At 38.4% G+C, this 22,966-nt stretch overlaps 1 protein-coding gene across 11 annotated transcripts in view; it reads left to right on the forward strand.

Annotated features, from left to right (window-relative positions):
* The window catches only part of WNK1 (WNK lysine deficient protein kinase 1), a 104,585-nt gene that overhangs the window by 39,042 nt on the left and 42,577 nt on the right, over window positions 1-22,966 (forward strand). For all 11 annotated transcript variants that reach the window (XM_062616615.1, XM_062616616.1, XM_062616618.1 and 8 more), the window contains exons 3-6: window positions 2,206-2,426; window positions 4,459-4,616; window positions 21,164-21,252; window positions 22,709-22,928. In XM_062616615.1, coding sequence (XP_062472599.1) covers window positions 2,206-2,426; window positions 4,459-4,616; window positions 21,164-21,252; window positions 22,709-22,928 — 688 coding nt within the window. The remainder of the gene's footprint in view (window positions 1-2,205; window positions 2,427-4,458; window positions 4,617-21,163; window positions 21,253-22,708; window positions 22,929-22,966) is intronic.

Consider the following 22,966-nt stretch of genomic DNA (forward strand, 5'->3'; position numbering starts at 1 on the left):
GGGTTCCCTGTAGATCCTTGAGCTGAGATGCTATAGGTCAGCAGCATTCCTGCTTAACAAAACCCTCAAAAACCAATCCCACAAAAAACCAACCTTGAGACAGCCAAATTCTAGTTTCCATCTCTGTTCATTGAAGCTAATAAAGAAAGCTCTGTGTTCTCATCTTCGCTTGTAGTCTGTGCAAAGATCAAATATCTGTCTTTTTTTAGAAAATCATTACTACCCCTTTAAAATAGACAACACTGTTGATTTCACAGGGGCAAGTTAAGTGGAAGCTCACCAAGATGGTAAAGTGCTGCTGTCACTGCTCTGTGAAGAGAGGCTGAGGGAACTGGATTAAGAAGGATCTTTTGAGGGAGACCTAACTTAGTTCATGACAGTGTTATGGAAAAATAACAGCAACGTTGCAGGATGCTGTGTGATGGTTGGACCCAGGTCCTTTAATAGTGAGAAGCTGGCAGTAGACTAACATATTTGAAACCAAGAATGTAATTAAGGATTCCAGATGCTGAACTGAAGTGCCCCTACCATGTGATCTTTGGAACAAACTCAACAGAGATGAATGAGGGTTGTGTCAATAGCAAGAATTCAAGTGGTAGCTGATGTGATTCAGAACCTCCTTCAGTTTCTCTCCTTCCTTCGCTTGGCTTTCTCCGTGCTTGTCTTTACATTCTGTTTTGAGACTTTATTTCCTTCTGGGACTGGGTCCCGATTGCTTTTACAGATCTGTTTTCACAGTGGTGTTATTGCTAGCAACTTGATTTTCCAGATATTCTTTTGAATTGGAGCAAAATAGTAAAAGGCCTTAATATACCACATTTCTGTGTTGGCATTGATTCGAGTCATTTAATCTCTACCTTTTTTGCTGATTAAGTGGATATGCAAAAGAGACTGAAAACATGGAATAATTGAACATGACTTGGTTGTATGTTAAGACTGTAGTTGGTAGACTTCATGCTGGTCACAGAATTTCCTACCAGTCTTGTAGCAGTGTGAAACTGTTCTTTATCTGAGACTTTCAGTAAGACCCTCTGAATAACATGCTTGCTCTACGCAGCATGCTAGTTTCTTTCTCTAAGTGTGTTTCACCCCATACTTTTCAAAGGGAAGTAAACAACACTTCAAATTCACCCATAGAGAGGTTCTACACATACACTGCTGGAAAGCACTTACTTGATCACTGTCACAGGTTATTCACCTTGGGGTATCTCTAATCTGTAGAAATTAGGGAGTAGAATAAGGTCACAGTTTTGGGTAACAAGCACTGAAAAATTTTGTTCTGGTATGAAAATTGACTCTTCTGGCATGGGATTTTAAAAAGCAGCAGTGTTAGAATAATCAAGGTTGTGTCACATTCTACCTGAAAAGGGATCCTAACTTTATGTATGAACTCTTCCATGTCAGTTATTTGACAGAACCTTTTTAAAGATTTCTCTGCCCCATCCGTATCTATGCATAAACATTACATTTCTTAGTTTGAAGTAGTGAGTAGTACCAGTCAGATTCAGGTGATCAAACCCTGTCCTGCAGCAGGAAAGTGATCTCTAAGAATTTCTAATTCACTTGATAACAAGTAAATTTGAAGCAGATTTAAAGTGTAGCGTGATAACCTTACTTACGAGTATTAGTCCAAGCACCCTGGTCAAAGTTATCCATACTGATTGCAGAGCTCTCACAGATTGCAACAGTTCTGTACTTGGTTGTTATTAGTGTTTTGGCTATAGTGCCCACCTTCCCACCCAGTTATATTTCATCAAGGAAAAGGTTATAATTATTTGAGCAGTTTCAGGATAAAAGGGAAGAAAAAAACCCTCTTAAATGAACAGATAAAGAGTTGTTGTAATGCATAAGCCTTTAACTCTTTGTCAGGGAAGCAGTGCCTTGAAACTTAGCAAGCCAACTGTTTAGTTACCATAGGGTGACTTTCTGTGCAAATGAATTATTAGCTATAGATCAAGCATTTCACATATATCTTTCAACGTTATAGTCCCCTAGCTAGAAGAAAGTGGGTAGGTTTTAGGCGGGGCATCAGCTCTAGCTCCTCTGAAGTCTGGAAATGTCCAGGTAGCTTTTAAAATAAAAGGTGAAGTTGAAATTTGTACATCTGTTTCATTACTGCTTTTTACTTCAAAACAGCAAATGATACAGCATAATCTACTGTTTGTTAGCAGAACCTGTTTAACCCACTGCTATTTTTTTCATTAGGTATTTGAAAAGATTTAAAGTGATGAAAATTAAAGTACTACGAAGCTGGTGCCGTCAGATACTGAAAGGCTTGCAATTTCTACACACACGCACTCCTCCCATCATTCATAGAGACTTAAAATGTGACAATATCTTCATTACTGGCCCTACTGGATCAGTCAAGATTGGAGACCTTGGTCTGGCAACCCTGAAACGAGCTTCTTTTGCCAAAAGTGTGATAGGTAAGCCTCTACTGTTTCAGAGGTTGATGAGCCGGTCTATCTATTTGGAAACTTGAGTATTTTCAAAGTCTTTGTTTTCCATCCTTAAACATGTGGTTTCAAAGGTACATGGACAAAGCGCGAAAACATTTCTTGGCTGTTGAGGTCATTCCTGATAAGATTACATGTTGAAACTTTGGTTGTACTTTTGGTATTTGTATATTAACATTAAGCATTTTGGAATACAGATTTATTGCCCTGCCCAACAGTTTAGTGCAACATTGTTGATAAAACCATTCTTAATTACACATAAATCTCTGCTTTAGCGTGATGCTGCTTCAAGTAATGTACAAATGCATTTTGGTGACCAAGCAACATTTTGATATTTAGTGTAGCATTAATTTATACAGCTAACCATTTTTTTTTATATATTGTCACCAGGGGCTAATATGAAATCTTTTGTACTTTGTGAGTAATCAGAAACTAAGGTATATTAAAGAATCTTTATATCACAGTCTGACTGTGATGTAATGCCTACTCAGGGAGTCTATACAATATGGATTTGTGTAACTTAAGACGATACATTGGGGTAGCATTACCTTATACTGGCTCTGTTCTTGTATATCCACTAATAACCTTTTTCAGAAATTGATTTAATGGAACGAGTATTTCTTGTGAATTCTTGAAAGAATTGGTTTTATCAGCTTTGTTTCCGTAGTTGGGTTAATAGACTACAGGGTGTGAAGTTGCTCTCTCTCTCTCCCAGTATTTAGAGCTTGCTAAAATGCAATATTACTCAACAGTCCTATACTAGATTCCTAGATGGGATCAATGGTATATACTCATAAATTGTTTTGCAAGCTGTTGCTGAAATATTTCCTGCTTCTTAACCAAGTCAAAGTATTAATAGGAAAGACAAGCATACAATATAAATAAATAATAAAAAAAATTCTTAAGCATTCTTATCTAATCTTCTAAATTGTAATTGAAAAATGTCCATTTCATATCTATCTATCTGTTAACAGTTAGGTTTTGGATAAAGGATTGCAATTACATTCCTTTTTTTTTTTTTTGATGTAGTGTGGTGAAAACAAGCAATGTAGCTATAGAATGAGCTGTGAACTGTCTTGAATCTGGTGTCTGCAGGAAATAATTCTGTGTTTAAATTTACAAAAAGCAAACTTGCATCTCTGGCTTAAAGTGCCATTACAGTGCAATCCCTTTGAGGGGATGCTGCGATGCTTCACTGGGCAATAATTTTCTGCACACTATTTAAATGGGACTTGTTGAATCTCACGCTCTATGCCTGTAACTCAATCTCTGTATTTCTGAGTATTTTTGACTGTAGGATGTCCCTCACTAATGCCTGTATCTGCAGTAGGCCTATAAATATACTGCAGGTGGGAAGGTAAGTATATGAAGAAAAGGGCTCTGGTGAGTGGCCTTTGCAGAAAACTACCTTTTATCCTTTTTTCATGAAGATTTATATTTGTAACAATAGAGTTTTTCATTGCAAGGTCTTTCCCAAGCCATCCTACTTAGAAAAGTAGATGGAAAGCACCACGTCAGAGACTAGCTATGGGCTCTTACCAATACTACCTTTTTTTGCAGCAGAAGGCAGTTGAGTAATTTTTGAAACAAGGTTTAATGTGGCTTCTTTCTTACAGGGATAAAAGGTAAGTGCCTTAACTCTCCTTAGTATTTGGTTTGTAGCCTATGGCTAGTCTACAGTCTTCCCCTCTTCTTATACCCTCCCCTGTATTTGACTCCTGCCTGATAGAGTCTGTTTTCATACCTAGATTAACTAACACACATGAAACAGGAATTTGCATCAGTCCTTTCTTGACATTCTTATTTCATAAGGCCTTGCAATGGAAGACTCACAAAGTATGTTGATGCAACAGAGTGACTAAGGGTTTCCTCCCTCTTCTTTTTGCCTCCACTTTCTCTTGTCTCACAGGTCTTCCCATCCGCTTCCTCCTGCGGTGAGTAACGCCAGCAGCCTCTGCTCGCTTTGAGACATTTAGAGTCTGAATCGTTCTTTTAATTTAAGGTACCCCAGAGTTCATGGCCCCCGAGATGTATGAAGAGAAATATGATGAATCCGTTGATGTATATGCTTTTGGGATGTGTATGCTAGAGATGGCTACGTCTGAGTATCCTTATTCCGAGTGCCAAAATGCTGCGCAGATCTACCGTCGAGTGACCAGTGTAAGTCCCTTGCTGCTATTGATTCTAAAGTTACTGCTATTGGCAACAAAAGAGTACAGCTGGGTAGCATGGTACTGCGCAAGTGTGTGTAGGGAAAAAAAGAAGCTGACAAGATTATTTTTCTGGGGGCTTGTGGGTGGAAAGGTATAGCATGGTTCAACTTACCAAACAGAAGCCTGTAAAATATGTGAATGGAAATAAAATTTAACATGTTCATGTTCTTCCTTCAGTATGTAAGAAGGTGTTGCACTGGGTTTAAACCTCCCCCTCTCCAAGCAAAAGAAAAAAACAAAAAAAAACCAACAAAATTCCAAATAAAAAACCGCATTAGAGTAGTAACAGGTTATTTTCAAAGCCACTGTGGGGGGTGGTGAAATTATTTCAGTCTAGAAGATTAGCTGGTAACTTTGTTCTCTGAAATAAAGCTGGATCACAGATTTAGAGCACTTTGGCTTAGCTGCCTGCCAGCGTAAATTGTAATTTGTTACCCAGAGTGATTCTGAGTTAATAGTTTGCTGAATTCTAAATGGCCCTTAGCTACTGTGTGTTGGGTGCACTTGTAATTATGCAGTGGAAATGCTTCATAAATAGCAGGAAGGTATTCTACCCTGAAAAGTGTTGGTAAAGCATAGTGGTAGTGTTAGAGGCATTGTGAGTGAAACCAAATAAGGCTGAGAAGCCAAGCAAGAGATTCGAGCTTGCCTATCTGACTAGACTATGTGAAACCTACACTCCTTGAAGCAGAACCGTGGTGCTAGGAATGATCAGAATGGTTGTGGCTAGGTTTACTTTGTGATCTCTAAAACACTTTTGCAAAAACTGCACCAGTGCAGTAAAACAAACCGCATGTGTTCACCTTCTGATCTAAGCATTCAAAAAGAATAGTGAGGTGCCGGCTTGGGAAAGTAAATACTTGCATTGATCTCTCACAATATCTGTGCAGATGTGCAAAGGGTGGAAAAAACCTCTCTTTCTGATCCATAGACAAATGAATTCCTGTTAAATGTCTTTTGAGTATTATCTTGAAGAAGTTGAGGATTTACTAAATGTCTTGCTTAGCTCTGGAAAAAGAAAATGCTCTCTTATTTCTGATGCCTCACACTGTAAAAGGCAGATCTGATTAGTGACTAACAGATGTGGAAGGGAAGGGTCTTTATGTCAGAAGTAAAGAATTCTGAAGGAAGGCTTGGTGAAATAAAAGACTATCCCTTCTTTGAAGGGGAATGTTGGTGAGGCACAGGAAGAGGAAGAAAGAAGGAATAAATGACCATTTTCTCTTTTTTTTTTTTAACAGATGTTACAGTAAGTTTACCTATATATGTGTGTATGTGTCTGTATAAACACACTTGCAGAAGTGTGGTGTTTTTTTTTTTTTTTTGGTGGACATAGCTGTAGTTTCCTAAATAGGGAGGAAAACCAGTGGTAATGTCTACCCTTTACTCTGCTTACACCATAATCAGATCCATGAGCTATTTGCATTAGTGAAGGAAAACTAAATGTCTTACCAACACTCCTTGTGGTACCTTTTACTATGCTTATGTATGTGTCTTGGCCAGAGCCAAACCAGCATAATTTTGATGGGTGTTTTTCCTCAAAGCAGATACCTAATGTAACTGCCCTGCCAATTCCTTAGAAGTACTAGGAACTGGGCTGTGGTGAGAATCCGCTTTTGAGACAATCTCAGGCTTGGAAATCCCCAGGCCTTAAAGAGCTGTCTTTTCCCTGTCTGTAAAGCGCTTAGCGATTGGAAAGCCCATGTAGGGGCTTGTAGCAGACAAATTTATGTAGAGACTTACCAGGGTTCAACTTACCACTTGCTTACTATGCCTTATGCTTCTTTCTCCACATTGGTTTTGTTTGACTGTTGAAATTCTGAGTGGATGAGAAGCACTAGTAATTTTTGTCTGTCTGTCCAGTACCACCTTCTTCTGTGCTCTGCTGCTCATGGTTCACAGTTTGAATTTAATTGATTTTACTTTCCTCCCCTCTCTACCCCCCCCTCCCCTCCCCTTTTGTCTACTGTTTGAGAGCTCTAAAATGTACTTCGATATGAAAACAAGGAAATCCTTCTTTCAGAAGGAGCAAAGGACAGGAAGGTAAACAAAGTGAAATGTACATTTACCTGTTTCTAGAGAGGGGTTGAAAGGCTGTGTGCTTTGGTATATTTGGGGTTGCTAATTTCCTTGTACTCAAAGCAGTTTGTTTAAAAACAAAACAAAATCGACAGCAAACAAAATTTGAACAAGTGTTGAGAAAGGCTTTCAAAGAAGAAAAGACAATTTTACCTTGAAATAAAGCATAAACCTGTCTTAACTGATAATGGAAAAATCAGTGTTTCTTTTATAATGTAGAAAGCAGAACCGTATTATGAAAGTGAAATAAAATACGCTTTGTATTCTTTTTACCACTCTGTGAAAGCTCTGTGAACCAATGTGGAAAGATCTCCTTGTTAAAGAAAAGATTTTCTTTCATTTCAAAGGAAACTTTAATTTAGACAACAACTGCAGTTGTAGGTGAGGGGTGAACCAGTTGTGAAATATAGTACTTAAAAGGACAGTGTGTGAACCATCATTAACAGAATGAAGTCAGAAAACTCTGTAGGTGACTCCAAGAATACTTACCAACGTGTTTCTTTCTAATCTATCTTGGAAGGTGCATGTGGTTTGTGGAGGATGTTTAATATTTCCATTTCAGCCCCTTAGTTTGCTGCTTTCCTAGGCATGTTCAGGAATATTTTGAGGTGTCCTGCTGTGCCTTAAATGAAAGAATTATTTTATCTAGATGCATACACAGAGACAAGAGGGTGTAAAATAATAATGGTCTGTTATTGACAGTCATGAAAGATCATGCTGTGTGGGAGCTTAAAAAACACTAAAACCCCAAAGGCAATAAGATCAGAATGTGCAGCCACTCACGGCAGGCAATATGTGTTTAAATTAATTGGTTTCCCTCACCCCCTTTGTGGTAGCTATTAGGCTTAGTAAAAAGCGGAGTTGCTCTGTTAGCTTAAATCCTTGCTATTGCTTAGGACAGAAGCCTGTAAAAGGTGTCTTAATGCCCAGGATGTCTTCTCAGGACTGGACTTGGCACTACTAGCTTTTATTCTTTTCTCCCATTTTGGCTGTATGTTGGTCTCTATTGTAGGTGGGCCCTTAGTTGCATTGTGTTTTGACCTTATATATTTCGTGATAAGGATTGCTCTAGCTGATGCCCAGATACTGCAGCACTGGGTTGGGCTTTTGCCAGGGTTGTCTGGAGTACTCTAATATGTGTTTGACCTCTTCTGTTCAGTCTTCCCTCACATTTGGAAACAGTTTTCTGATAAAATAATACAGTTTGGGTAAGCAAAGATCTAGATGCCAGATCTAAAGCCTGAAATTGCTCCTAGAGATGAGACATCTTTTGGCCCAGTTAGTGTTGCTTCACTTCTTGGATAATAGCACTGCTGCATGAGTCTGCTCATGCTTGTCTCACTGGGAAGTTCCTGTTTTTCCTTAAATCAGTGCTAGGGTTAAGTTCCTGAATTTTCTCTGGCCCAAGAAACAGAATTGCAATTAAGTTGGTTTTCTGGCTCACTTTAACTATAATAATAATTCCTTCAATAGAAGAATCTGGGTAAAGGCCTGGCTTAGAAAAAAACAACCCAAACAAAAAAAACCGCAAACCCAAAGCAGTCGGTAATTTGTAGGGCTCAAGGTGTTATGTTGAACTTCATTTTACAGTTCTAGTCAGGAAGTTGGCATGAGTTGGACAGAGTATTGACTTTTGTTTGCCCTTGCATCCTTCTAGCATGTCCAGTCCGGACCCTTTTGCTAGCAATTTCTTTAGAAAGGAAAGTGAGATCTGCGTATCTTGTCACTCAGGCATGAAGGAGCCTAGCTTTCCTCTTTGTTCTCATTAAATTACAAAGGTGCGATTTTGTCTGAAAACCCCTTTTCTTCATTGAAGCTATCCTTGCTTCTCTTTGGAAATGGTTCCAAATCAATTAGTAGTTAGTACTTACAGAAGTTGCAACTCCTGGGATTCCTCTGATGTTCAAGCAGTATGTCTCTTCAGCTGGGACTGAGTCCATCCAGTGAGCACTTGCTGCTGCCTACTTGCCCTCAGAAAAAAACCAACATCTAAGTCTGTAATTAATTGAAATAAGCCATGCTATTAAAATAGTCCTGCCTGTTCCTGAGACTTATTTTTTCTCCCCTCTGCTGTCTTGTGCAGACATAACTGTGATATACTAATAGGTTAGGGAATGTGTGCTGTCCCTCACCCCCACATTTTTTTTTCCCCAATTCTGCACTATATCAAAACAATTCAAGCAGTTCAATACAGAAGCTAATCAAGATACTTAATTCTACTACATGCTTGCACAAAGAAGAAGGAAGGATCTTGGTTAAATTCAGAAAGGTTTCCCTGTCTGACTTCGTTCCTCTCTGGAGACTTGTGTTCTTTCTTTGACCTGTTCCATGCATATTTCAATTAAACAGTTTGTCATAGGAGATACTTGAAATAGGCTACATGTGTATTTAAATGAAAACAGAGATATTTATAGAACAGACATCTTAAATATGGTTTCTTAATTTAGTCTGTTTGGGAAGCAGTGCAGTGAAGGTATAACTAACTGCAGTAGCTTCAGCTGCTTTGTCTCAGCCTCTGGCGAGAGCGATGTAACCCATGCAGTTGCCTCAAAAGCTAGCTTAATTTTTTCCTTGCTCATGTTGCAGTTACCACTCACAGATGTAGTAAGACCTTGATTACTTCTACACTATGTTTCTTTGAAGCTCTCTTTTTGCATCACGGAGTATTTTTACAAATGTGTAGAGGTAGTGTTTACTCAATATCTAATATCCCAGTGTCTCAGTCTTAAATTTTCCAGGGGATTGACTAGTCCTAGGACTAGTAAAAAGACAGTTAATAGGTTTATTATGCAGATTTGTTTCATTTTTGCATTATATGCCACTAACATAAAAATCCAAACACGTTCATTGCAAAAAAGCTAACACCATCCTCAGTTTCAAATTAGCAGAATACGAGTAGAACACTCCCTTTTCTCTATTGCCCCCTACCATTATATAAACTTACCTTTTAAGTTCTCCTCATGGACTTGCGCTCTGTACTTAATTTTCTCCATGCTTACTTTGACCGAGTGAGATTTTGCACTTGTCCTTGCTGTCATCAAAAGTCCAGTCTCTTCTCTATAAACAGCCTTCTGAGCTAGCCTTAAGATGAGAAGGGGGGAAAAAAAGGAGGGGGGAGGTATTTTACATTTTTACTTCAAAACCAGCAAAACAACTTGTTCTGTACTGAAATGTTCCACAGAATGGGCACAACATTTTTATTCTCTGTTCTGCAGAGCTTAAAGAAAAGGCCCAAGGGAACAAGGTACGTAATGAGTAACCCGACCAGGCAGTGTCTAACTGGTTTAAAACCCCATAATTTCCCTAACTGGTGGGAACTGAAGCTCACTGGTCAGAGTGAAGGTCATTCTCTTGGCTGGAAACTAGACAGCTACATGGTGCTGCAGTTTGGTCAGATGAGATGAAATTAATCTCTTCTTTAGTGTAAGTTAGAGATCATAATTGTCTAGACTAGTCAACTGCATTTTCACTAGACCTGCAACGGGCAAAGTATCCCTTAACCTGTAGATGTATGATTAATTTTACTTGATACTTTATTTATTTACTAAATACTTAATGAATGTTAATAAATGCCCTCCTTTTGGTTTCTGGAAGCAGTATGTGACTCTTATTTTTTTATTTTATTTTATTTTTTTTTCAGGCATACATAAAACTGTTTCATTACCTTGAACAAGTTGATTTCCTGGCCTGGTTCAGATAGATACAGGGGAACCCCTCCTGTCAGTCTTTCAAGTGGAAGCAGCATTGGGTGGGGGAGTGGAGGGAGGTGGAAATCAGTGAAAAAGTAGGGAAAGGTAACCCTCAGAGTTCTTTTGTTAAAGCAGATACAGGAAGGCCACGAACCTTCAAGCAAGCACAGGAAACAGATTATTTGTGAGAAAGGGCAAACTCTTGTGTTCACTGAAAGAAGAAGCTTCAGCTACTTGACTATCAAATAGAAAATAAAGTGGTACGTCAGATCTTTCCTCTGCATCACACTGAATGGACTAAAGAATATTTAAGCTTCTACCACTTTCGGTTGCAAGCATTTTGCTACAGTGTCTTCAAGAGTGAAGAATCTGCCTGGGTGGAGGTTCAGTCACTAACTCATCAGTTCAGAAATATATAGCCTTAAAAATGGAAGATGGGAATTCAAGGTTTTGAAGCATTAATATCTTAAGAAGTTTTGCATGTCAGATTAGAAGTCCTCTTCAAGAAATGGCAATGATCTCAGTATGGAAAAGCAGGCATCAGCTTGAAAACTGAGATAAAATATGCTATATGGTTAGCACAGCTAGGGCAGATCATATCTGAAGTTGGAAAGAAAAAAGCTCATTCAACTGAATTCCTTTCTAAAAGTAGTTTGCTTTTATGAGTTGATCTTAGAGGCATTTGTACTATTCAGTATCAAAAGCTTCTAGATTACAGCTAAAACGGTTTTGTCAATGTTGAAGTAAAACAAACTTGGTTAGAAGTGAAAGGAGATATTTCTTATTTATATTGTCCACTGCTGAGCCTGGAATGTGTCTCTTAGAAGTTTTAGATGGAGTACGATTTTAAAATGATTGGGAATTAAAAGAGAGTGGTGTGAACTTCAGCTGACTTGCATAAAACTAAGATCTGAAATTTGCTGCATTGCAGAGTGTCAGAATGTGTTTTTAGAAGCCTAAATATGTTCACAGAACACAGAGTAAACAATATATGTTTAAAAACTTTAAAAGTTTGTTACCTGTTAAGGATCAGACCTCTTAAAAAGTGTGATACTAATATTTAATACTGTCCTATAATCACATCTATTTAGCTCTGAAAGTAGCTCTTTTTAGGAATAGGAAGTGTTTTTAAAATGACTGAAGCATTCCTGTGAGGAGACTGATAGTTCATTGTTATTTGACAGTATAGGGCTACTAGTCAAAAATACTGACACTAAGAAGGCCTGGGCTACTGTTCCTTGTGCTGCCAACTGTACTGCTATGGTTGTGCAGGGGTAAGAATGGGGTAAGTCCAGGAAAGTTTTGGTCCTGTGGAAGCTTACAGGGATGTTGAGTAATAAGTTATTTTGAGGTTACGATGTGATTCATAGGCCAGAACTCCACCAAATTTTATTATAAACTCTTTATAGTTGCCTCCAGGTTACTCAGAGCTGCTGCCAGAGCAGGCAGTGACAGTGGGGGTATGCGTGCCTGTTTGAATGCTTTGTTTTGTTCCTGTATTAGAAGAGTGAAGGTTACCAAAGTTGAATGTGATTTTGCAGATACAGTTTCCCCAAAATAGAGAGGCACAACAGGCTAAAATATATAGATAAGAAACTCTGTTGCTTATTGTGCACAATATTTTTATCCTAAAGAGAAAAAAGGCTGTTGCTTCTGTATAACGTAAATATTTAGAAGCTTTCTAACACTATAAGCTTGTGAGTTTATTTTAAGGTAAACTTCTTTTGAGATACATATTTCTACTTTACCACCCATTACCATCATCAAAAAGTTCCCTGTATGGCAGGGATACTTCTTAGGACCACCCTCTGAAGCTGTGGAATTTTTTTGGTACAAAATAGAAGTTCTTCACTCCTATTAGAATAAGTCATAAAATGAAAGAATGATGACTTTTGGTGCATTGTCTGAATTGTGGACTGTTTTCAGTGTTTGCAACATTATCCTAGGCATTTTAGTGGGTATCTTTTTCTAATGGCTAGTTCTTGTACCAAATGTATTTTGTGGCCTATGTTGGATTATTCTTTTTAACGCAGTTCAACGTCCACTGGAGCTAATCTGTGGCTTTTGAATTACTATTGCTGTGCTTAAATTTAAAAATGACTACTAGATATTTTTCTGTCAGAATGGTAGCTCATTAAAGCAGAGAATGTAACTAATATAATTTGATTTTTTAAAAAAAAGTATTTTCCATATTGAAAATGAAAGTTATAATATTGAATCACTGTGGCATTTCTAAATGTATAGCACTGAAATGTGTATCTAGGCATGTCTGGTTTTTTTCATTTGCTTTTTTGAAAGCCATTTCCAAGCTGATGTCCCAGTAAAGCAAAGGGACATTCAGCTAGCTCAAGATGTTCACCACTGCATATTCTTGTTTGAATGATGAAGGAGGCATCCCTGTTCCTAAGTGTGAGGGTAGAGAACTGTGTGCGGTAGATTAAACTGATCTTTTCTTCATGCTCTTGTGCAAGAGTAAAAACTGAAAAGTCAGTGCTCAGTCCACTTGTCCAGTCAGACTTACTCCTGTTTGAGAATAATTTCTATCTTCATACTGTGTGTTTCTAAACAAGGCCCTTTTCATTATTACATGCACCAGTATCCTTATTGTTTGCCAGGTATACACTAAGGAACTGGATCCTACCTTGCAGTTACAAAACTTCCTCTTCTAGGAGTTAAGTAATTTCTTCAAGTCATTAGAATTGCTGCAGTTACAGTAGGTGCTGTGATTAATTAATCTACTTTTTAACTAAAACCATCTGCTTAACTAGTCATAAGAGCTTCAGATTCTTAGGACTTCAGAAATAGGTTAATATTTTTATTTACTTGGAGAAGTACAGTGGCTGAAGTAACCACTTAAAATGCCTTGTGTGCTGGGCTAGATAATTAGTCAATGGGGTAGTTGTTAAGTTACGGTGTATATTCAGCAGTAGTGCATAGCAGAAGTTTCAGTATTACCAGCAAATCCAGTGTTCTTTTTACTTGAGAGTGCTGGAGAGGATCTCGGTGATTTCTAGGAAGAGTTACAACTAGTTCATGTTCAAACTTAACTGTGTGGAAACAAGAGAACTGCAGCCTACTCTATTGCTCTTGTAAGGCTTTTAATGCTGTAAATTCTCTGGCTTTGAGTAAAAATACAGTCGTGATACTGTCAAAGAAGTTGGGTAAGCACCTAGTGGCAGTGTCCTGTGGTTCCTGCCCTTGAAGTTCAGTTGTAGAATACACATGTGGAGGTGATAGCAAGCAGTAATGGCTGGTCAGATGAGGACTCTATTTTATACTTGTCACCAAAGATCATCACATACAAATGACTAGGTGCTTCTTCTAAGTAACCTCATAAACTTTAGGAACAAGCAGTTAATGTGGGTGTGTCAATCAAAATACAAGTATACCTTGAGTGTATAGCAACTTTAATAATGTCTGTTTGTGGAGTTTTTTTTCACTGTTGTGACTGTCCTCTTTTAATGCCTCAGAAACTGTTTCGAGAGTAGGTGGTAAATTGAGGAGGAAAAGAGTTTCTGAATTGTGACAAGTCAGCAAGCAGGCCTGTATAAATGCTACAGCATCTCTATTGTCTTCACAATGTGTTTGTGAAATCTGGGCATACATGGTTACCTGCTGCAAGTCATGAAGACAGCTGGTCTGGAGAAACTGAAGAATCATGGGATTTAGATTACTTACACACCTGCATCGCAGAGGGTGAAGACCAGCTGTTTAAGCTATTTCAGTGACATAGAGCTCTCAAATAGCCAAGAGATGAATTTTGAGCTGGATGATAGTCTATCAGTCAAGTTAAAAAAATATTTGGGCTCAAAATGTGCAATTGTTGACTGTGATGAGAAGAGAACTAGGCTCCTGCTAGTCTAAATAGGGCCCCATGAACTAACTCTAGCTCACTGGAAGCTTTCATTGGCTCCTACTGCTTGTATTGCAGTAGTGCTATTTACTCTGTTAGTATAGTGATCTGGTTCAGAGTTTATTCTGCAGGATTTACAGATTTAATTCTTGGCAGAATTACCAATTGTCCAGAATTAATTGCTATGAAAACTGAAATCAGATAAGCTAAACTTTCAGTTCTGTTAAATTGTGTTGCATTGTTTCAAATCTTTTTCCCTGCAGTCTCAACTACTCTAGCTTGTTTTTAACAAAACCAATAAAATCCATCTGCAGGCAACCCATAACACTTTTGAACTGAGTAATTCTTAAGCTAAAGTCTTCCTTTTCACAATAGGTATTTGACTGGACTGAGATGAGAATTGTCAAAGAGTTATAGGTGTACCCTGTATGAAATAAGGAAATAACTAAATCTGAAAGATTGATTCTAGAACAGAAAGCAGGATTAAGATGAAGGGTTAGAGATGGAAAAGGTAGTGAAATGGTTAAACATGCAGGTCTTGAGGGCTGGGTGAGTAACTAATAGCAGGTGGTGGAATTTAGAAGATCATGGGGTAAACCAATTTAACTGCTATATATTCCGTTGCCTGGGGGCTTCTTTGGGACTATGGGGAAGGAGGTAGGATCATTGGCTTCTTTTCCACTGGAATCATATGCTGTGTCTAAATTCCTGGAATTAATGGTTTGTGGCAGCCTGGGACTGGCTCAAACTAGCATGGTAACAACCTAGGAAAAAGAAAATACAGAGACTTTAATTACTTTGTTGTGTGACTTGACTTTGCTACTGATTCTATTAGCCTCTGGACTGCAATGTTAGAACATTTTGTTTGAGAAGATTAATCAGTTACAGCAGAATTCCTTTCAAGCTCTGCAGTTGCAGCACCTTTGAAAAAAGCCAAGTGAGAATTGTGGTTAGACTGGAACAGGTAGACGCTGTGCTTGTTAAAAGCTGAATCACTTAATGTTCTTTGCAGGTCATGCAGTGTACCCCAGAAAAGTGTGGCCTTAATTAGGTGTGCAAAATATGGGACTTCTATTCCAATGAAGTAGATTTTCTTGACTGCAGTGTGTCTGTGTGGTTTGAGTGTGACTGTAACAACAAAAAAAATCACAAGCGATGGCAAGCGAAATTCCAACAGACTTTATTCATGATACCAGTAAGCACTGCTAAAATTGAAATGATAATCAACAGTTACTTGACTGGGGGGGGGGGGGTGGTGGTGGTGGTGGTGTGGTGTGTGTGTGTGTATAAAATACCTAGCCAAGCATCTGGAAGACCAGGCAGCATAGCATGATCTTTAATGGCTCCTTTTCCCTTGACCCCTTTAAAGTTCCACAGCAGGTGGCAGAGAGGATTTCTAGCATATCCAGTAAAGGATCTGAAAGTGTTGCTTTTGCAACACTGATGTCGTATGGTATAACAGTGGTATAATTGTGATATACTTGAGGAACTAAGTGTGCTATTCTGGGGTGAAAAATGATCTTGATAACTTGAAATTGAATTTTATCACAGTTTATTATCACTAGTTGGTCAAAATTCATTTGCTCACTTCACACTTTATAATGGTGTACATGATCTTTCTTAGTATTGCTCCTTATGCCCTTCCAAACAAAATCCAAAAGCCCTGAAGCAGTGCAAAGCTTATTTCTGTAGTAAACAAGTTTTGTGATGGCTGTTTGAAACTAGGTATCAGGGGGCATAAAAAATATGTTAGACTTCAGGTTTAGGTTTGGAGTCTAGCAAGAGGTATTAGAAAATGCAGGTCTGTGGATTATTTGTGTGCATGTGGCATAAAACAAGCAACAGCGAGGCTCTCTAACTTTGTCCAACCACTTGAAAATCACCTTTAAATCCCTATTTCCTTACATTAAGCACCCAGTAAAAGGAAACCAGATGATGTTGCCAATTGTAGCAGAATGTGATTGTAGGAAGGAGGGAAGTGGAATTTATTATATTATCCTAGTGTTAACTTTTGTTTTGTTAGGATTAAATTGTAGTCAGCTATATGTGTACTTCCTTAGCTCTGTGGAAAGAAGAGGAGAAACAGAAGCTGCCTTCATCCCCCTGTACAAAAGCTAGTGTCAGCAACCTTGGCATGGAACAACACACTGACTGACCTGTTGTTCCCCTCTATTTACAAGTGTATTTCTGCTACAGCAAGAGTGAACTGGTGGTGATCCTTCATGCAGCCTTAAAGTGCTGCAGAAAACATGGGTGGAGAATAGGCAGAGCAGGGGGCGGGACATACAGGAAGTAAAGGATCCCTGCATTGCCTCTTCTTTCTCCTTCGTACAGCTAGCTGGGCAGGCAGAAAAGAACACTCTTACCTCTTGCTTATATTGATTCTTTCTATTCAGTATTCAAGTGGTAAAAGCAAATATTAAGCTCAGATCTCTGCAGCCTCATGTACTGGACTTGGAAAGGTTCAAGAGGTGTCAAACAGATAACAATGCTTCCTTCTAGCTTAGATGTCTGCTTTCCTTCCGCTGTGCGTTAAGTCCACAGCCTAGTAAATTCCCATCGGAAACTAGCACCTAACTCACTCTTTGGTGTGTGTGTCTCTCTTTTCCTGATGGATTTTACAAGAAGAGAGATTTGTCCTGTATTTGTAATTGTTAATTCCCACTGTTGCTGTTCTCACAAGGATTGCACTAAAGAGGTAAGTAAGAATTTCAGCTCTGTGAAGTGTGTGTAGCCACAGGAAAGGACTTTGGGGGTCAGTCAGTATTCTTGACATCTGCTGAACTGCTTTACTTATGCATTGCTTGAGTCTTCGGCTTTTAAACTTGACTGTACTTTAATCCCTGTAATTTTTGAAATGTAGGTTAAAATCCCAACCAGGAAGGCTGGAACACTTACTGCTTTTGCTGTTTTCCACCTGTGGTGGTGTTCAGAATGAATGATTTTTATAAATGTAGGATTGCTGAGATTATGTAATGCTTCCTCTGTCTCAGTTTTGGTTTGGTGTAAAAGTTAAGCAGCACTGATTGCACCTTCTCTTATGAAGTAAATTATATTTTCAGTATCTCTTGCACCATTAGAATGAGGTGCTAAACCTCTGACACAGCAATCTAGTGAACTAACTAATGCAAAATACTCAATCTCTCTAGGCAAAAATAAATAGTTCCGAGTAGCTTATACTTTGGTGTTTAAAATACCTTGAAAATCTAGTTTTTTTTAAGAGTACCTAACTTACATTTAATGGATCAAAACCCTGTGTTAATATGAAATTTGGAACATACTTTTCTCACCTCATGAAAATCTGATAAAATGACAAACTGCCACATCTAAGATAAATGAAACATGAAATATTTTCTTAAGCTTAATATGAAGACTGCAAGACAGGTATTTAGTTTTGCATCATTTGGGCTTTGTGCTACCTACATATATGCCCATATTTTAGAGTTGCTCTCAAAATGTTAGTATTTAGTAGGTTTTATTTTAAGTTGGCATTAGTTTCAAAAGAAGCAGTCCTGACCTTGTTAGTTAATGCACTGTCACTTTCCTTCTGTAAGGCTTAGAGCTAGTGCAACCGTGTAGGGAAACATACTGGGGAGCTTCACCTCACTGGAAATGGCTGCAGGCTTTTTGGATTGTATTTGTTTCAAGTTTGATAAACACAGAGATCTGGTTGATTTTGCAGCTCTATAAATGTGTATGCTGGTAAAAAGGAGGAAATGACACAGGTGTGGGAATGGGAGATGGGGAAAAGGAGGCTGTTGCTTACAGCAGCATTGCTGCTTCATGCTATTTTAGATGGTAGCTTGAGAAAATGACGACTTTTTATGTTACACCTATCTCCACTTTTTTTCCCCGCAAGAGCTCTTCTTTTTATTTTTTGACCAAACTCAGAAAAAATGCTAGTGGGATTGGGGTGTTCTTATTAAACTGCCACTGGGGAATAGGAGTAGTAGATTCAAAGATTTGAGTTGTGATTCTTCTAAGGAGTTTGAGGACCAGGAGAGACCTGTGTGAATGTGACCATCTTGCCATAAGTATGGTGAAAATTTGGAAATACGAAATGGCTTAGCACATGCTTGGGTGCCTTTGGGTTCAGAAACTAGTAAAGGTATGCTTGGCTGCATAGCTCATGTGCTCTTAAGGACACATCAAGGTTATGTGAATTGCAGGGCCTGGCCTGCCTTTGGTTTCTCTGTGATGGCAGATTAAGGTGTATAGGCAGCTCTGGGTAGAAAAGGGTTCACTGTTTATTGATCTTTATTCCTCGTATCCTCTGTCTTGTTTTGTAAAATAGTATGACACTTTCCCATGTGCTTGGAGGAGGAAACAAAAAAGCAATTTTAAAAGCTGATGGTACTTAAGTGCCCTGAACTTCAGTGTAAGGGGCACTTGGCCAGCACTTGTAGACCAGGCTTATGCAACCCTTCTCATGGGCTGTGCAACAAACTGAGAAATAGGTAGCTATTTTAACACAGAATCCTCTGTTGGTTTTAGGCACTCATGTGAGGTTCTCCCAGGTTTTCTGAGCAACAGTTAGGAATAAAGAAACTATGCTGGAAGAGGCTGGTGGGAGTGTCTCTTTGAACTCCTGGTTTGGAATTCACAAAGTGGGTTATTGTAAAATGACCCTCTTGGAAGGACTTGAAGATTTTAGTATTTCTTTCAGAATGGAGACATACAGAATAGCAGACTAAATCACGGATTTTAAAATCCATTCTTAGCCTTTGCACAAGAACAGAGTACTTGGTGAAAGAGTTAACAAGGTAATTCATATTCTGCCTTTATGTTAATATTTTGCTATACAGCTGTCTTAGTTTAGCTTTTAGATTTTCTGAAATAAGATTGTCACAGATGTGACACCTTCCTTCTGCTGGCACAGTGTAAATGAACATACATGCAGGCTGCTGCTCTGTGGGGGACTCGAGCTATTTAGGAGAGCTAGATGAGTTAAACATAGCAAATTCAGATACAGATATATAGAGTATGCAGCTGAATAATTGTTGCATAAGTTACATATGTATATGTATGTATATATAGGAGAGCATTTAATTAAGTATAGAAACATCAGTCTGTACATATGAGCCTGAACTCCTGGGACCATTTTAAGCTTGATCATAATTAAAAGTGGGTGTCTTTGCAAAGTCTGTTATGCGAGCAGAGCCACACATGAACAGGTGCTTGATGCCAGTAGTAAACACTGAAACTACTTTTATAAATCTCTGCTGTGTCCTACTAGGAAGCTGGAGAATTGTGATATGACCTGGTTACAATATTAAATTTACCCATTCCAAACTTCGGTCTGGTGTCTTATCAGCTGAGGCATTGATCTCCGAAAATCTTAATGTTCAGTGAAGCTTTGAAAAGCATTAAGCCCGTGTTCGCTGACAGATCATGTTTCGGGGCTTAAACTAGTCACAGTATACTCTTCTGTGAATTTCAATTGTTAGAATTTCTTAAGAGCAAATTGTAGAGCAAAGAAACAGATAATCAGAATGTTCTTGTAACAGAAAGTTTTTGTCAAGTGAAAAACTGTGTCTTTCTATAGTGGATTTTTTTTTTTTTTTTGCTTTTAAAAACTTCAGGTACCACACCTATGTAAAACAGTGACAAATAGCAGTGTTGCCCACTGAAAGACTGGACTCTTGTGCTTCTCCCAGTCTTCAATTTGCATCTGTTAAAGTTGATGTTGACTGTGCCCTCTCCTGGGAGACTGTGGTAGAGAATATTTTAGGTAGCGAACATATGAACTCAAATATACTGCCATGTCTGACCAACGTGGGGGAAAAATATCTAAGTGTAGATGGAAATTATTAGAATTTATTAAGTCTTCATGTTCAGTTAAATGAAGGTCTGTGGTTGCAAAGGGTCTGGTTCAGAGACTCAAACCTTTCCATTTCAAGACTTGTTTCCTGCTGACAATAGAGGAAGGGGAAATGTTCATGTCTTGATGTCCCCATTTGGTGGACAGCAGTACTCTTTAGGGTATTGGGAGAAGTACTTTCCGGTTAGGACATGAATTATGATGCTTTTACTACTACTGCATTTATTTCTGTACTTCAGACTCTACGATTTTCACTTTTTTTGTGTAGTTATGATTTACCAGTGACACAAGGTCAGACGTATCAAGTGTATGATTTCAGGATCATTTGGCTTGAAAATGGTGGCTCTTCATATAACAAGTTGAACAGGATGTCTTCATTTTCTCTCATTGTGCTGTCTTGGAGGTTTGAAGCTGAATCGAATAAAATTGAGTGCCAAATTTTGCTGTTATGGACAGTTCCCCCAAAAATAAAGCTTCTGGCCATGGTAAAGTGATGAAGCTTGGCTTCATCTGCAGCGTTTTGCAGAATTCCCAGATGGTCATATCTCATGGCCTGTTTGCTTTACTGATTTGAGTAGATGATTGTACTTAAAAGCTTGGTTTGCTCTCCTGCAGAGGTTCTAGTATGTGTTGCAGAAGGGATTGGAATGTGCCCTTATGGAAGGACTTTTGTAAAGGTCTGTATGGCTAAGCTCATTTTCCTGAACGCACAACGGAAGGGATTCAGGATTGTGGTTTGGGTAGAGTCAGTTGCCTGGGGAGAGCTAAGATACAGAAAAGTTTTTAATTTCTATTTTCTATTATGAGAACTGAGAACCTAGCTGCCAAGGCCTTCTGTTAGGGAAGTGTAGCTGAGAAAATGGGGTGGGAGAGCATTTGCAAAAACCACTAACAAACAGGTGAACGGTAAGATTGGGGTCAGATTTCTCTATAAATTGTGCTAGTGGGGAATTCAGGACAGTTACCTATTGACTGAAAATAGTTGGTCTGTAAACACAATCAAAACTTCAATCAAGCAAGACTTCAAGTTTCTTGTTACTTGTGTATTCCAGGGTGTCAAGCCAGCCAGCTTTGATAAAGTAGCAATCCCTGAAGTAAAGGAGATTATCGAGGGATGCATTCGGCAGAACAAAGGTGAAAGGTAAGTACTTGATTTACAGAAAGAGGTATTACTGCTGAGTCCTTTATCAGTGATGACACTAGATCCAGTTACTTCCTGTGGTTATGTCTGTTCTGATGAAAGTTGGAAAGCCAGTATTACTTCTGCAGCTTCTATCCTTTGGTAGGTTCTTATTCAATTATTGTTTTAGAGAATTAACAGTCTCAGGAACAGTACAAATGCTATAGTAGCCATCCATGTCAGTTTATTTGGAAATTATTGTGCTATTATTAAAACTTTGACCTAGACAGTAAAACAGCAGAGGGCAATTCTTCTGCATTCCCAGGTATTTGTATTGTTACTCTGTAATCCTTCATTTTTCCTTTCCCTTTGATTTTGTTAGCATTTTGTGTCTGATTACGTTGTATATTTCAAATTCCTGCTGCTGATTTTCATCCACGCTTTCTGCAAGATGACTTGTACTTGAAGTGGTTAACTTACACCCTTACAGGAAATCAGTAACTACTTTTGATGGTTTATTTGCGGGGTTTGTTTTCTGCTTTTACATAGTTGTTGCTTACTGAATGTCTGATTTAAGAGTGTTTCAGCCTTCTGCCCTTCCCTAGACCCTACTATTCTCTTCTGAGCTTGTTTTATCAGTTCATGGGTGTTTATTCAGCTCTTCCTATTAATTCCTGGAGTTTTACATCTGATGGCATTGCTGTGTATTTTTAATTTGTTCTTTTTCTTAAGCAGTTTTTTCCCATTTCAACTAAATTTTGTGGCTGTGCATTACTTATTTCTTGCCATTTAGTTCAAGTGGTTAACTTCTAGGCCACTGCTGTTAATGCTGTGCATATATGAGCATAGGTCTCTTGTACTTTCAGGACAAAGATGAAGTGGTTTGAAGTAGTATAAAATACAAAAGGAACCATGTGGTTCTTGTTTAGTGCTTAATTTACTACATGAGGGTTTTGATAAGATCTTGACATAGACTAAAATACATACTTGGGTTACTGTACTGATTTGAGGACTAAGAGTTGTGTGTTGGATCTTAATGTTAGAGTCATAGAATGGTTTGGGTTTGAAAAAGGACCTTAAAATCATCAAGTTCCAACCCCCCTGCCATGGGCAGGGACACCTCCACTAAACCATGTTGCCCAAGGCTCTGTCCAAACCAGCCTATTCAGTAAAACTAAACTGTTTCTTCAAGGTTTCTTAATATTTTAGTTAATATATATCCTTTTCAGTTGGCTTAAGTCTGTTGGTACTTCTGTTGAACAGTGTGTGATTTGTTCTTTGTGTACATCTTTGTTGTACATTGATACACTTTGTTTCTCCATCATGCTTTTAAATTGAAATCTGAATGATGGTCTGTCAAGTAATTAATGGGAAAAGCATGAAATGTAAAAAGTTCACATCATCAGACAAGGATATTCCTAGTATTTTGTGATAACTAATAACTGTGTGCTTTCTACATTCTTTCCCAATGTACTAGGTATGCTATTAAGGACCTTTTGAATCATGCTTTCTTCCAAGAAGAGACTGGAGTACGGGTAGAACTAGCAGAGGAAGATGATGGAGAAAAAATTGCCATCAAACTCTGGCTGCGAATTGAAGACATCAAAAAACTCAAGGGCAAATACAAAGATAATGAGGCAATAGAGTTTTCCTTTGACTTGGAGAGAGATGTCCCAGAGGATGTAGCACAGGAAATGGTAAGTGTCGGTGGTCTTATTGGAAGTACTGGTGTTCT

The sequence above is a fragment of the Pezoporus occidentalis genome, unplaced genomic scaffold (assembly GCF_034315485.1).
Source record: "Pezoporus occidentalis ecotype Australia unplaced genomic scaffold, CSIRO_AGI_Poc_V1 ctg19, whole genome shotgun sequence".
Classification (NCBI taxonomy): domain Eukaryota; kingdom Metazoa; phylum Chordata; class Aves; order Psittaciformes; family Psittacidae; genus Pezoporus; species Pezoporus occidentalis.